The sequence below is a fragment of the Helicoverpa armigera genome, chromosome 30 (assembly GCF_030705265.1).
Source record: "Helicoverpa armigera isolate CAAS_96S chromosome 30, ASM3070526v1, whole genome shotgun sequence".
NCBI lineage: Eukaryota > Metazoa > Arthropoda > Insecta > Lepidoptera > Noctuidae > Helicoverpa > Helicoverpa armigera.
Genome location: NC_087149.1, coordinates 3,754,300 through 3,771,095, shown reverse-complemented (window position 1 = coordinate 3,771,095; position 16,796 = coordinate 3,754,300). Strand labels below are relative to the sequence as shown.

The following is a 16,796-nucleotide window of genomic DNA, read 5'->3' as shown; positions in this document are numbered from 1 at the left end:
GGGTACAAACAAACAATCAGTTTTTTTCTTTATAAAATTAGTACATGTAGATATTTAAAACACAAAGCAGGTGCACTACAAATTCTAAATCCTATGATTTACAACAAAAACATTGTGCATACAGAAAAAACCTACTTTGGTATTGTTTTAAATATTGCCCGCCCCTGTTCACCGCCCATTTATTATACAAAGTGACGTAATACAACTAGGTTTTTATGTTCCTATTGTCGGCCATTGTTATTACCTGTCATTTGTGTTTTTTTTTTCGGAAACGGACATAGGAAGGAAGGTGGATGCAGTCAGTATCGATTTGAACCTGTTCGGGTAAAGTGCATTTTTAATTTTTATTTTTATTCAGTTACGTGTTGCAACTCGAGTTTTTTTTTTAAAGAGTTTTAGTACTTTTTCAAGTTAGTTTAAGAAGTTAAAGACTAAGTTTTTCAAAATGAAGTATCCGAGAAGAAAGTTGTTCACTAAATGCGTATCAGAATATGATACTAGTCTCTGTAAGTATACTTTTTAATCTCTTTTTTTAACTTTTTTTGCAAAAAAAATCAAGTTGAGTCATTTTATTAATTCAGTAAATACTTATTTTTATTAATACCCCACGTTACTGGCTGGCCGTAAAACAAACATATTCGCGCGCAAATTCGTAAATGGAACGTGCGGAATCCGATCAAGTGCTAGTTTATGGTTCTGTATAAATGACGGCCATATGTCGTTGGACCATAGTGCATAGGGGTGGCATTATTTTTTTGTCCTTTTGGAAAGAGAATAATTAAATGCATAGCGAATTTTTATTTGAACAAACAAGAAAGTTTTGGGTTTAATAATAATTAATTAAAATTGCTTATTTTTTATACCTACATATGTATATTCTTGGCACTAAAAGTGGTAACCCAATTTTTACCAATATTTCTACATGCTTCTAAACTATATAAACATAGTTTTCCGTGCCCAGGAAACCGTCTCACTTATCTGCTTTTGACAAAAAAGCTATGTTTGTCGTGTTAGCTTAGAGTTACAGCTTATGCAATTATTAAAGTCGGCCGACAGTTGATTATCGGGTCAACAGTAGGATTTTTTTATTAAAAGAAAATCTTTAATCCAATCAAAGTTTTTTTTTCAGTCGGATACCGGCTAACTGATCTTCGCAATATGCGTACTATTCCTGTCCATACGATTTATGAGCCCAAACAAACTATCAGCCGACTAAAAGTTTGCAGTGCGGTTACAGAAAATTTGAACTAGAATCAAACTAATTTTTATTTTGTCTTTCATAAGTGCTTGTAAAGGTCCTTATTAAAATAAATGACTTGACTTTGACTGTGACCAGCCCTAGACGAGTCTAGACCCAGCCAATAATAAACAAAGGTAGTTAATTTGGAATAACTGTGATTGAGTTTATTGCTGGACCTATGGAGCTCATTATTGAGTTACCAATAGCAGGGAGAAATCGCTAGTACTGTGTTACTGAGATTTGTATTGTAATGCTAATGTTTTGAATCTAGGGCTTTGTTTAAATTGTTGGTTTTATCCATACCTTTTTCATGATATTAAAAAATAATAATACATATTGAAAGTTGAGCCATCTTTTTTTAAAGTAATATGAGTAAAAATTCAAAACATCGGTAGCTATAATAGGTATTTAAGATAATTACCTGCCGCTGTATAACATAACAAAAGACGAAACATGTTTTTATTTGTTTCCACCCTGAGGGCTCCGAAACTACAGAACCGGTATGAAGAATTATTTCACTGTTGGAAAGCTACAGTGTTCGAGAGTAACATAGGTTATATTTTATTTCGGTACGGGCAGTAGTTCGACAGGGACGCTAATGGAACTGCGGGAAAACAAGTAGTATTACATAATATAAGCAAATATTAAATTAAAATCAATCAGCAACGATTACACTAATAAACCTACAAAAACAGAATACCTCCATTTCCACGCCCAAAAGACTGAGAAAATTCACAAAATCCTCGCAAACACGTTGGCAGCCATTTTGTATACGTCACAAGCTTCATTTGTCAGCATTACTGAATAATTCATCACGATGTTGTTTTCCCGCCAAAACTCTATGGTAGGATTTTTTTTCTGAAGCAAAGGCAAGTGCCATGCTGCCATGAATATGCAAAGAGTATCGTTAGCGCGGATGTCAAAATTTTTGAATGCATAATGACGTCGTTAATTTTGACGTGGCGTAGGTCAGGTATGTTTTTAGTTTTAGTTTTTATGCATGAAGGTCTTTTTAACAGCTAGGTATCAGCTTACTGACTGCCTCGTTGGTCTAGCGGTCGCAAGCGCGGCTGCTGTGCTCGAGGTCTCGGGTTCGATTCCCGGGTCGGGCCGAAATCGCTTTGTGGGTTTTTTTAAACTTTCACAAAGCAGCCCGTAGTCTGGAAGTTGGTGATTTATTCACCCGTGCACCGGAGAGCACGTAAATGTCGGTGCTGCGCCTGATCTCTTTCCGGTCGTGTCGGATTGCTGCCCCATTGGGCTATGAGAGTAAAGGTGAGTGCACCTGTGTCTGCGCAAACGCTCGTGCACTATAATATGTCCTGCCCAGCTGGCTGATCTCCTTATATGAGAACAGCCGTCGTGGTCGAAATCGACCGTGGACGCCATTATTATTAATCAATGTACATATCAGTTCTTAATAAAACATATTTTGTTCCAGCTTGTCGCAAAGACAGCGCGCGTCTAGACGCGGTCGCCATTATGAAAGAGAAGAGTAAGAATGCTGCTCGCTCCCGACGAGAGAAGGAGAACGCGGAGTTCTTAGAGCTCGCCAAGCTTCTGCCTCTCCCTTCTGCGATCACCTCACAGCTGGATAAGGCGTCGGTGATAAGATTGACGACCAGTTACCTGAAGATGAGGCAGGTTTTTCCTGATGGTGAGTTAGTCAATTTGTCTTTTACCAATCGAATTTTAACCTTCTAGGTACTGTTGTGATAAAGTTGAAAATCTATTGAAGTCTGACAGATTGAGGTAGGTTGATGGAGCTTTCGTCTGTCAGAAAGAAAAAAAGAAGAAGAAAGAGTGAGTGCACCTATGTCTGCGCAAATGCGCGTGCTCTATAATATGTCCTGCGTAGCTGGCTGATCTTCTTAATATGAGAACAGCCGCCGTGGCCGAAATCAGCCGTGGACGCCATTATTATTATATAAAACATCTGAATTAAGATGTTTTATATAGATACATAAAGAAAACATAATTTTTAAGTTGCCTTTATTTTTTTCGAAAAAAAAAGAATGTATGTTTCACACAGCATATAACGAATTTCGCAAAAATCTGCCGACCGGAACTGACTGCCGAGGCCGATCCGAAAGTCCGATGGAACTTCATCATTTCTTAACCGATTCTCCTCTCCCCAGGTCTTGGCGACGCTTGGGGAGCGGCCCCACCACCCCCTCAGCCCCGAGAGCTGTCCATACGAGAACTTGGCTCTCATCTACTCCAGACCTTGGACGGATTCATCTTCGTGGTGGCTCCTGATGGCAAGATTATGTATATTAGTGAAACGGCTTCCGTGCATCTTGGGTTGAGTCAAGTAAGAGTGATTTTTTTTTTCCTAAAGCGTCCATCTCAATGGGCTCCGGAATTGTTCGAAAGAGTTATCGCGGCTCTGGTACACAAAGGGCTTTAGAAGGAACATGATGGGTTGTAGTCAGCAAGAGTCTGACACTCCCTCACCCACAGTGGGAGGGTCATTTGATGATTTCCCACCAAAAAAGTATCCGTCTGAAGTATGTAACACTTTGGAATACATACCAAGGCCAGCATATTCACCCGCGTCCTGTGCATGTGAATAAGGCTGGAAACAGTGCTCGGCCGACGGTCAGTGCCGACCGAATAACATTCAAAATCACGCGCGTACCGTCAGTGTAGCTGTGTGCGCGTTCATAGACTTGCACAGATATAGCTACGTCGACCGACAGTCAGCGCTGACCGTCGGTTGAGCACTGTTTCCAGCCTAAAGAGTAGCCTATAGCCATCTTTGATAAATGGGCTATCTAACCAGTAGCTCCTAAGGTTAACACCTTCAAGTTTATCATTCTCTTCCCCTTTAAAGCTCACTATCCGCGTCCCGTGGGAACTACTGCCCGTACCGGGATAAAATATAACCTATGTTACTTGGGAAGAGAGTAACTTTTCAGTAGTTTCGGAGCCTAGATTAGAAAATGTAGTATAGATTTTTAACGTCTATTTGTCCACAGGTGGAGCTGACAGGGAACTCGATATACGAGTATATCCACCTGTCTGATCACGAGGAGATGACGGCAGTGCTCAGTCTTCAGCATCCACAGTCTTATCTACCACATCAGTATCCTACCCTTGGGTAAGTGCTATGAGGTTCTTGAAAATATGCATAAAGCGAAGACAAAAAAATGCTACAGAATCCTTAAAAACCATGTTATTCTAGCTGTTTTCGTAGAGTCACCTGTATCCTGTAAAAACTTTTCCCCTTAGCCATGTAAAATATATACAAGTAATATTTTTTCAAATAGGTTCTGTAATTTCGGAATACTTTAAGGTCCAAAAATGCAAAGGATTTGCTTATTAGATTCTTTTAAGTCTGCACAAAACTTTAATAGGTAAGTCATGTCTCAGTCTCCCGAGTAGTCCCGGGTCTTTTCCCAACTGTTGGGGTCGGCTTCCAGTCTAACCGGATTCAGCTGAATACCAGCGTTTTACATGAAGCGACTTCCTATCTGACCACCTCAACCCAGTTACCAGGGCAAAAGGGCCTATAGCCCCTAAGTAAGTAAGACTGGTGACAGATTATTACGAGAAATCATTTAGATTCTTGTTAGTCTAGAATTCTTATATGACATGTTTAAGATTTTAAATAATCAAGGCAATTTTATCAGGTACCCAGTGGGTGGTACGTGGGGGCCCACAGTGGACATCGAGTGCGAGAGAGCATTCTTCATCAGAATGAAATGTGTGCTCGCCAAGAGAAACGCGGGTCTCACAACCTCCGGATATAAGGTATGTATTTATTTATTTCCATTACCACCAAAACTGTTATTCAATTAGTATTCACGAAATAACAAAAAAAAAAAACTAAAAAACACGCTTCGTTTTTAACTAGTCATGTATTGTCGTCAGAACTCAGAGCGTGTGCAAAATTTTATCCTAATCGAAGATCGGGAAGTGGGTCAAATTAGGATTCCAAGATTTTCATACATAGATGTTCAAGATTTTCATACATACATAGTTACAAGTGAAGATAATATAAATATATTTAAATAAATGTAATTATGTAAAATAATATGCAAATGTAATTATGTAATAGAATAGCTAATATAAATGTAATTATGTAAAAATCACATACCTAATATTGATAATTATTTCCCATCACTATAATATGAATAGAGCTTGACAAAGATTGCTCAAAACGGTTTATTTGTTTTACAAGACCATTTGCATGAAATCTTTAAAACAATAGAGACACGCGTACATTTAAGGGGGCTTTTGTACCATACAACACACGGAATGGGGGATTTAGTACAAAAACATGGGGTGACTCGGGGTAAACTGTGCTGGGATTTACTGTTAATCGAGGGGATTTTAGGGTGCTATGGCACAGTTATATTTGAGCCAATTGCCGTTTGTATTTTAGCCTTAAATTGCAATTGTACGAAAGTTCATCGTCCTCGTCATCTGCCTAGCCTTTCCCAACAATTTTGGAGTCAGCTTCCAGTCTTACTGAATGCAGCTGAGTACTATGCCACATAGAGCGACTGCCTATCTGACGTTCTCAACCCAGTTACTTTGGCAACCCCATACCTCGTAAGACCGATACCGGTCTTAGTATGACTGGTTGTCAGACATTCTGCCGTTTGCTAGTATCAACTTTCAAAGATGTTAAATGACAGCCGGGACCCACCAATTTATACTGCCTTACGATACACATAGTACCAGTACCTGTCAGATAGTACCAGTCTTACCAAGGGTTATAGGGTTGCCCAGGTACATACTACGTTGAGCAGGTCAGATAGGCAGTCGCTCCATATAAAACTCTGGTACTCAGATGCATCCAGTTCAAGATGATGATGATATAACTATGAACATGTTGTGACCCGGTTCCCATCTCACCGATGCCATCGATTGCAGGTCATACACTGTTCTGGGTACCTCCGCGCGCGACGCTTCGGCGAAGGCTCGGCACCACTAGGCCTGATAGCAGTGGGGCACTCGTTACCGCCGTCAGCTGTCACCGAGCTGAAGCTACATTCTAATATGTTCATGTTTCGAGCTTCGCTGGATATGAGGCTGATTTTCTTGGATGCAAGGTTTGTGGAGTATTCTTAAGTATAGCTTTTCGGTTTGTAGTTCATAGGTCATATAGTTAAGCCAACTTATGTAGGCCTTTAGTAAGTTAAGCTGCACATGGTATTGAATGGATTCTGATGTTGTTAAATGAAATTTTCTACTTCAAAGAAAAGTCTATGGAAAACTATTAGTCTCTTATATATCATAAATACACTGAAAATAGCTTTATGTGTTATTAACTATATCTTCCTTTTAATAATATAATCTTCGACAACATTTCTTTAAACTTGATCTTCAATTGCCCTTACCATGATTCTTTAATTGCCTGTTTGAATATTCCAAATACCTTAGGGAATATTTCTTGAGTGAAGCTGTCAATGACATAATTAACTTCAAAAATGCATTTAAACAGGGACAGTCTCCATTTTATCAGAAATCTACAGCCCTTTGAAAAAAGAAAAGGCCCATTTCCCTTAACTTTGTTGGGTTCTGCGTTTTGAGTGAACGTAAACCGAAGGTCGTAAATGGTATTGAGCTGAAATAGAAGTATTAAATGTAATTTCATAAAATGTCTTACAACCTAAAACCCTATATTCACTTATCTACCCATCTATAGGCCTAATTGACAAAGAGATGCGACGTAGGTATCTCTATCTTACACAATAAATCAAAACCTAGTGCTGTGAAACGCAACACAAACAATATCGACATCGATAAATAAAAATCCATAAAACGCACACAATAGGTACAATAAACAATTTGATGCGAGTTAATAAAATCAGCGGAGAGCCGTGACGGTGCGACGCCAAACGATTTCACAGCCGTCGCGACGTGCTCATATCGATATATATTGTCGATATTGATGCAACACTACTTTGTGGTGCCGATGACAATTAATCGAAACAAAATATGTGGTATAAAAAGGACGCTTTTTCTGTCCCTATGTCCCTTTGTACGCTTAAATCTTCAAAACTACGCAACCAACATTTTCAAGCGGTTTTTTAAATATATAGAGTAACTAGCTTCTGCCAGCGGTTTCACCCGCATGGGAACTACTTCCCGTACCGGGATAAAAAGTAGCCTATAGCCTTCCTCGATAAATGGGCTATCTAACACTGAAAGAAATTTTCAAATCGGACCAGTAGTTCTTGAGATTAGCGCGTTCAAACAAACAAACTCTTCAGCTTTATAATATTAGTATAGATTAAAGAGGAAGGAATATCTAGGTAAGTACTTATATGTATAATAACATACATTACATTTTTATTAATTGTATCAGGAAGGTACAGGCGACTTACCAGTAGCCTCACACGCGTCCTTTGAGTACAACTTTGCGCACTCGTATAAAAACGCTAGCGTAGTTTTGACACCAAATTCTAATCATATATTTTTCTTTTTACCTAAGTTATTTAGACTAAGTTCCATGTAAACAAATCCCGGTAAGTCTTGGCCGAGGGCGCGTTTCCCCGAACAACTAAAATGCATTGTTGGCTAAGGTTTACGCGTCCCTGATTGGCGTGAACTAATAAATGTTCAACTTGAGGCCACTGCGCTTGTCCATTGCGAACGACACTGCTCGTGGGTCGAAAGTTGGAAATTGGAAGTGATTTGTGTCGATGGCTCTGAGTATTTACTAGAAATGCGGCGGCGTTTTTTCGGACACAGTAGGTATAGGTACAGATTCAGTTTACATTATTTGATCCCTTAAGACGTCAGTAGATTCGTGAGTCATAATCGGTGAAAATACCTAAAAAAAATCCTCCTTTTTGAGAAGTCTGTTAAATATATTGTTAAAATGTTACTCGAGATATTAGATTTAGTTTTGACTACCCAACCAGAGAATAACCCTTAAGTTATTTTTTTTTCGTGATAAAAATCTAGTCCCCATATCATTGACAAGGACTTCTAGAACGAAAAGCGTCAGTCGATTATAAGTTGATGCAAGTATAAGTCCATCTTATCATGAAAATGTCGTAACTCATGGAAAACACACATCGCCTTGGCCTTGTTCATTGCCCATTGAGACTTACGCGGCGTTTGGACACAGTCCGCCGTAACAATTCATGTCGAATTAAATAGGAATATAGTTATAGAACTATTTCTAGAGTATAGAAATATTAAAAATCTTTCACTTAATACAATACCTGTTAATTTCTTATGTGTAGGATTTAGTATAATTTCTATATCGACTGCATCAACTTTTTCAGTTCAGTTTAAACTTCTACAATTACATGTTGTAATAAAGTAATTTTCGTGTGTGTTATCCACACATACCTAAAGTGAATCATTTAATTTTATCTCATGACACTCACGTTGTATTTGTATAATTTACTGGGGAGAGCCTTAGACCATTTTCTTCCTAATGAAGAGCGGATGATTTTGTGATAACTGATCTTCAAACAGTACTGGTTTTCGGCTTTGTACAAAATGACTTATCTCTCATCTCAGCAGTCAGCACCTCGCGATATTCCGAAAGTATTTCGACACGGATCACTACATCGACACCACTATACCGCGTTGTGTCGACACCAATGGAAAACGCGTCGAGCCCTGCATTGTTCGTTGCAAATACAAGTTACGGCCAAGTTCTAAGAAGCGCGTGCATTGCCGACCATATCGCTCGTGGTTATTTTCTACTATTAATTATTGCTGGCTTATTTCCATGCCCATCTGGGAATATGGGAAAATTTTAGAGTTGTACCAGCGTATATCGATATTTGTGAGTTGATAGAGAGAAATTAGAGGCACCTAAGTATGTGTATCTTGTAGAATATAGTACCTACTGCAATTTAGGCAAGATTTTCAAATTCATAATTTGGCATAAAATATAACAATATATTCTCTAGGTAGGTACGCACTAGGCGATGTAAAAATTAACGAAGACATAATTTTTATATTCTGAAAATATTAAGTAGGCGCTTCCTTTCAGCTGTGAAACAGTTGCATTACGAGAAAAGTACTTCTCGCACTCGGATAAAAATAGCCTAAGCCCATTTTCAGGCCTATATGGCTTATGTGCCATTTAAATCAGCTGCGTAATTTTCTCATAATTTTCTCCTTAACCCCACCCAAAAAGAGGCAGATCTGACTTATATTCCTAGGAAATCCTTCAAATATTGTACAGGCATGCCTTCTAAGTACCAGGCACCCATATTCACAAAGATATTGAATTACAAAACAGAAATAAAAAATCGGTAAAAAAACTTTTAAGTTAAACGGTTTTATCTTATGTGCACTGAAAACTAAAAAATAAAACAGTTACTCACCTATAAACATACGTAGGTGGTCCCGGTCATATTAGACTAGACCTATTTAAAATGCATATTAACTGATTCATTCTTTCTGGACTAAATAAACCATGCAGAAAAAAGAGGCAGATCTGACTTATATTCCTAGTAAATCCATCAAATGTACTACAGCCAATACCTTCTAAGTACCAGGCGCCCAGACTTATAAGGAGATAGAATAGCAAAACATGACCACCTGGGCCACAGATGTTGTAATCTGACACTATAGATAGCACATTTGGACAGATTATGATGAATCGCTAGTCTATGAAGGTTTGCTACCTTTTTTGTAAGATTGTGGTGGTATGAGTCACGTATGTTTACAATATTTTTATGACAACTTATAATTAGCTTGAAAAACTAGATGGAAGTTATTGAAGGAATTATTTTAAAAGCCATTTTCTACGGATTGCAATAACCAATCCATCCGTTGTTTCTCGATAAGAGATTGTGTGACATAATTTATATGAAGCTAATTGTAAAATTCTATCTCCAATCGAAAAACATATCCACAGTTCATTGTTTATTACGTAGCTTTGTAGTCAGTTTCTTTAAATATGTACCCAAAATATAATAATTAAGATGCATTTTACTTTAAATTAATTTACAAAAAGAAAGAAAATTAAAATGATACAAATTTATAAAAACAGCTCTCAAAACAAACACTAGCTCTTATTACAACCGTATAAAATCTAAATTCCTTTCCCCCCACAAAAACCAACAATACAAACAAAAAAATTCGACCACGTTCTATACTTCCAAAAATCTGTTGTGACCCTTATGTCTTAGTAACAAAGTCTAATATTGCTTACGTTAGCTAATTTTTGTCTGTACATATAAGTTGGTGAAATTCGACCACGTTCTATACGTCCAAAAATTTGTTACGACCCTTATGTCTTAGGAACAAAGTCTAATTTCGCTTACGTTAGCTAACATTCGTCTGCAAATATAAGTTGGTAAGGCATACGTGCTTGAGTGCGCGATTGTCGGATCGCTTCCGCGGCAGTCAGCGAAATGTGAAGTTCGCTGTGTCGATCATTTTTGTAGCTAGCTAATATGTTTGGGTTTGCTTGAAGATTTTTTTTTTAATTTAATAATATTTTTTATGGTCGCTTTAAAAAATTACGTGACTGTTTCGTTCTATACATATAACCGAAAGTACCTATTAGGTTCGGTAGCTTTTTTACCCAATTTAAAAAAGAAGTTTTATTTTGCGATTTCCAGCATAATTTTCCTCTGACTTAGAAGATTCTAGGTATATTATTGATCTTTTTTTTTATTTAATCAATATTTTTGTGACAAAAAGTTTTTTTTTGTTTAGGTACCTACACTCGGATTATAAAAAATAATTACAAAAAAAGATATAGATAACCTATAGAGGTAAAAATTGCCATTTACTAGGCACTAATATACTTAGTTAAAATTAAATTTTCACACACCCATTAAAATATCTATAACACGTGAAAAAAAAAACGGAAAAAAAAAATATTCGTGAGCCTAAAAAATCCCTCCCCAAAAGCCGAGGGGTTAAAACAAAGCTCTCAAGTGTAGGGTGTTGTCACCCGCTGTCACCCTTAGTATTAATTGCCGCCAAAGTATCGGATATCCGGTGACAAACAGTGATCAATTAAGTGATAAAAAACTGGTAAAGTTGGATGATGGTTTAACCTATAAAAAATTTAGGTCTCTATGGCCGTTAAAACGTTTTCATACCAGTGGATTTTCCCTACCCGCCGGGCAGTATAAAAATCTGTAAAAAAGTAATGTAAGTTCTTTTACTAGATTCTTAAATTACATACTCTTAATATCGTGATTGTATTTTTTATTGTAAAACACACTGTAGTAGAAATAAAGATTTTTAAGTAAATTAAATCTGTATTTACATAAAAAAGAAACTCAAAACTAACAAAGGGCGTCGAAAAATTGGTCCTCATCATTTCAAAAGTAGGTAATTTAATGATTTGCGAGCCTTCCTCTCGGTAAATGGGCTGTCTAAAACTGATACTTGCAAATCGTCTAGTAGAGAGATTAGTTCAATCAAAAAAAGTCTTGTGGCTTAGAGGAAAACATTTCTAACAAAAATATTCACTTATAATACCACAAGAGCTTCAAAATTATCGGGTATTTCCCGATAGGTTCGTTGCAAACAAATGAAGGAGTCAAGTTTTCAGGTTAAAAAATCACGAGCGCGAAGCGCGAGTGATTTTTCCTGAAAAACTTGACGACTTTATTTGTTTGCTGGGAACCTTGAGGGAAATGCCAGATAATTATGAAGCTCGTGTGGTATTCGGGAGATTATTTTTCCGTCCCAAATGTCGGCCACAACCTGTCAGTTTGACGTAGCAACGACCAGAGAAAATATTCAAAAAATTTTCAGTATAATACCATGTAGGTTGTACCACGTGACGTCGAATGGTGCAATTCTATTGGTCGATATTTGGGTCGGAAAAATAATCTTAAAAATACTGTTATTCCAAAACGACAGATAACGATTACAGTAACATGTTTAATTATTAGGTACGTTATTTATATAACGTTATTTGAGTTACGCTCACAAACGTTATCGTTTGCCTGTAAAACTATTCATGTTCAATGCCCATTACTCGACTTTATTTGTATACTTTAGAAAGCTGATATTGTCTTATACAATCATTTCTGTGATTAGTTTGTTTATTTAAACGCTTGAAGCGATAACGTTAATCATATTTAATTCTTTTAACATAACTTGTACAGTATTTTATCTGTACAAATATTGTAATCCTGAAGAGTTTATTTGAACACACTAATCTTACAAACTACTGGATTGTTTTAAAAAATATCTTTTGAAGTTAATGCTGATAGGCTTATGTTAAAAAAAATAGATATCATTCAAGCAAACAGATTTTTTTATAAATGATCTGGGCATACCTAATCAAAACGTTTCTTTTTTTTCATAAGAATATGGCATTTAACCACCATTTCCAGCCAATCAATCCTCAAACAAAAACCAATCAAGTTTTTTTTTACAAAACACTCAATTTTTTTTACAAAACAAGCAAGCATATTGTTTGCCATGCGTAAAAACTGTTGACGCGCAAAAAATAATATCCCGTGACACTTCCGACGGTTAACACTGAGGAGAAAACCAATGCTTGCTGAAAGGGACCGACCCTCGGTACTCCAGTTTTAAGGGTTGACTAATTAGAGGGGAAGCATTAGGGGTCGTATAACGAGATTGATAGCAGACGGTTTTTTTTGTTCGAGTGAATAAACTAACAAGATTGCGTTTTAGCGATTGTTTTTTTTTTGGTTTTTAATTTGAATTGTAACACCTATTTGAAATTGTAAGTGTGTTTAAATAAAGTTCTGCCAGACTCTTGCCAGATTATTGTAAAAAATACATTTAGAGAAAGGTTTTTGGCAGTCGGGTATAATAAAAATTAAATAATTCAGCAATGAGATACGTAATGTATTAAAGTACATTGCAAACGATTTGTATAACTGTAACCATCCGCTCCTGAAAGACGTTTGTCATAATTCTTATAAAAACCGATTCCGTGCATTGTTCTAGAAAACATCTTCCTCTTCCCTTCAATTTATATTGGTCTCCCAGGCATAGGTCAATCATTACCGCTCGGCTTTTGTATCTAGGAAAAGACTAAGTGCTGATATAAAGGACTTCAAAAGGTTGCATCTACCACAGCTATTGTTAACTTATTGTGTCTACATTTCAAACAACCAATGAGCAGACCACCTCTCCCTTACCTTTTTCTTCGTAGCTACCCATTCAACAGCCCTCCAGTTCTTACAACACGTTCTCACTAACAGTTCCACCATTACTTCCAGGGTGGCATCACTGACGGGCTACGAGCCTCAGGACCTGATCGAGAAGACGCTGTACCACTACATCCACGGCACGGATGTACTGCACATGAGGCACTCGCATTGTACACGTGAGTATTACTTTGCGCTTGTTGAAGTTGGTTTTAATATTTCTTCTTAGGTAAAACATATATTATGTCTTCTGGATGAGGAAGAAATGGTAGTTTATGAAATGAAGTATTTAGGGGCTGTTTATGGAAGAAAATACTTCTAGGTTATTCTGAATAAATGGCTTTTGATATTTTTCATTTCAGTTAGAATTGACAATTAGGGGATTCAGAGGCAGTGTGTTCGTCTTTTCGATCCGCACTACCAGCTGTATTAGATGTAATGCCGTCCACGTTTCTGCTTTTTGAAAAATATTTCAGCCTCCTACATTGTTCTGCATGAGGTCTTTCCTGAACAAGAATAAATATTTTAATTTATACAAATAAGAGGAATCTTTATCTGCATAAAGCAGACCAAACTCGTATAATCCTCCCCGTTCCATACAGAGTTCTATAAGCCCTAAAACCTCATTTCACCCACATTCACTTCACACATTAACATCCATTCTCTCTTACAGTATTAACCAAAGGCCAAGTAACATCTCGCTACTACCGCTTCCTGACCAAGAGTGGTGGCTGGGTGTGGATGCAGAGTTACGCCACCATTGTACACAACTCCCGGTCTTCAAGGCCGCATTGCATCGTGTCTGTTAATTATGTGCTTAGGTGAGTTACCTCTACATATGTTTATAGGTAATAAGTATTTTCACCTGTAGTGAGCAAGTGTGGTGATTAACGCTCATTTTTCCTTTGTGTGAGCATAGATTTGTACCCAAGAGCGGGACGATAAAAAAGACTGATGTTAAATAGGGTTTTATTGGTATACCTTTGCGATAACAGTAGGACATATTTCTCTCATATTAGTTGTCAGTCTCCCAGTTTGAATAGTGAGTTGCAAAAAACTACTTAACTGTTGAACTGAAAAATTAGTAAAATCAGTTATAACGTTGTTAAAAGCGCCTTGAAATCTGTTGATTGCAATAAAATTCAAATTACACAATAGGACTGATGAGTGATGACGTATTCAGATTAATGCCCCATCTACCTATAGCATAGCCCTCTAAAATCATCATTTCTTTACAGTGACATCGAAGAAAAACACCAAATCCTAAACATCAGCCAGGGAGCTCCAAAACACATGAACACCGAGTGCCCCACGCCATCCCACATCCCCACCACCACCACATCCCCACAGATGCCCCACATACGACACACCGAGAAGATCAACCCCGTCCCTAACGAGAGCGAGTACAGCGACTCTAGTGGGGGATACAACTACCCCGAATATATCCCTCTAATCCCCCCCTATGAGGCACAAGAAGAATACCACCAACAGAACGGGTCTTACCAAGAAATATTCTACGAAAACTACACAGATACAAACGAAATTCTACCTAATTACGTCAGTTATCCCCAAAATCAACGTCCGTTTTCTGCGAGTTCGTCCTCTTGTAGCTCTATAGAAGGCTCGGAAATACCAAACCAGTATAATTATACGAATTTAATATCGTTCTACGGGGGGCATAATCAGAATCAGAATGGAAGGCCTGTGGAGAATTTTGCAAATAATTTTGGTAAGTTGACCCCCAGTCCAGCGGTACAAGAAGGAAGTTATACGAGTGTGATAGTTGATAATACGCAGCAGTTTCACCACCATGGAGGGGGGGTGAACGAATTTGTTCATTGACAAACAGTTGAGTGATACATGTAAATAAAAACCCTAAAATATAAAGTAGTCTAAGATTTTCGACTTGAAAGTTACATAAATAAGGTAAAATAACGTTTTTTTTTGTCTATGGTAATGTTTAAAGGAATTTGAATCGGTATATTTATTTTTAATTGTGATCTCTTGGAATTAATCCAAAGTTTTCTGTTTGTATTTAAATTTGTAATGTTTAAATTGATTTTTAAGACTGCAATTACATTTATTCAGGGAAAAATATAGAAATGATTATCTACTAGTTATTAGATAACGTTATTTATAACCGTTATTTCGGTAACGGTTACTTGTAACTGTATAGTGTAAGGATAACGAAAATCTGACGTTCTGTAATATATTGTAAATAAAGTATAATATAAATTAGACTAAGATAATTCTTGTAAGATAATAATATAATATTTATGAAAATAATTTCGGAAATAACAATTCCTTGATTTAAACGGCAGCTGTTTTTTTTATTTTTTATTTTCCCGAGATGTGGAAACTCATTTCTTTTTGTATTTACTTTCTTTTCTACCTAAATAAAGTATATAAATATATTCAAAAATATTTAAAAGTACACTACACAAAAAATACAATTGAATTATTATCTTTCTCGCTATAAAAAGAGATAAAGATACATCATTTGACTCGAGGCGTGGCGGCCATGTTCCCGCCTTTTTGGCGACGCCCCGAGTGACGCATCCACAAACAAGATAATTTTACATTGAGAATGTTTAAGTACTGGTGGTTTTCTATAGCCGATCTATCCACTGTTTTACGATTAGAGATTGTATTTCGACATTATATTAGCTATGTAAAATTATGTCAATGTTTCAATCTATGTTTACAAAACAACATTATTAGATCGGGTATTGAAACCGGCAGTAAGTTTTATTTTATTTTTTGGCATATTTTTCAGTTCATAAACTGAAGAAAAAGTAACAGTGGTGCACCTAATGAATTCTAGAAGATATTTCTTTGACGACCTCAAGTCATTTTACAGAGTTCATTGAACTGTCAACTCGCGGTTATTAAAATTAAAACCGATAGGTACCTACCTATCGGGAATATTTTTTTTTACATGAAATTCGGATTTTAGTAGATCTGTTCATGAATTTAGTTAACTTTACCTCGCGAATAGATTTTTTTATAGTGGTTTGATTGAATTAGATATTTTTTTTACCGACTGTATCTAAAGCAGTGGTTCTTAACCGGTGGTCCGCGGACCACTGGTGGTCCCTGGAGGCATTCCAAGTGGTCCGCGAAGCAAAGCTTCGCGACGTTGCTATACGTTATCTAACTTAATCTTTATCGACTTATAATTGCGAGCGGGGGTTTTCGCATGGACGTATATCGAGTGTGTCGTACCTAGTCCTCCCATTCATGAAAATGTATGTTTGGGCAACATTTTACGTTATATTTGGTTGAAGTCCGATAAAAATTTCGCGCTCGCTTCGCTCGCGTATTCAGAAACTATATGCGCTCGTTTTGGCATTTGTCAACAAATAAAAAGTTAAGTACGTTTGGGCTACATTTTATGTAATATTTGGTTTCATCATCATCATCTCAGCCATAGGACGTCCACTGCTGAACATAGGCCATATTTGGTTTAAGTC

At 37.0% G+C, this 16,796-nt stretch overlaps 1 protein-coding gene across 1 annotated transcript; it reads left to right on the top strand.

The window, feature by feature from the left end:
- Nucleotides 1–428: 428 nt before the first annotated feature.
- On the top strand, nt 429–15,274 carry LOC110382506 (single-minded homolog 1). The gene is made up of 9 exons (XM_049848132.2): nt 429–506; nt 2,682–2,897; nt 3,379–3,554; nt 4,222–4,343; nt 4,876–4,996; nt 6,125–6,303; nt 13,396–13,502; nt 13,997–14,144; nt 14,562–15,274. The coding sequence occupies exons 1-9, from the start codon at nt 446–448 to the stop codon at nt 15,163–15,165; spliced, it is 1,734 nt and encodes a 577-aa protein (XP_049704089.1). The 5' UTR covers nt 429–445; the 3' UTR covers nt 15,166–15,274.
- The last annotated feature ends 1,522 nt before the right edge of the window (nt 15,275–16,796 follow it).

What these genes read in the sequence shown, in the direction of transcription:
- LOC110382506 (XM_049848132.2), top strand. Translation starts at nt 446, where the DNA reads ATGAAGTATCCGAGAAGAAAGTTGTTCACTAAATGCGTATCAGAATAT. An exon ending in GAGGCAGGTTTTTCCTGATG is followed by an intron (nt 2,898 to 3,378) that starts GTGAGTTAGTCA and finishes TCCTCTCCCCAG; the next exon opens with GTCTTGGCGACGCTTGGGGA. An exon ending in TGCATCTTGGGTTGAGTCAA is followed by an intron (nt 3,555 to 4,221) that starts GTAAGAGTGATT and finishes ATTTGTCCACAG; the next exon opens with GTGGAGCTGACAGGGAACTC.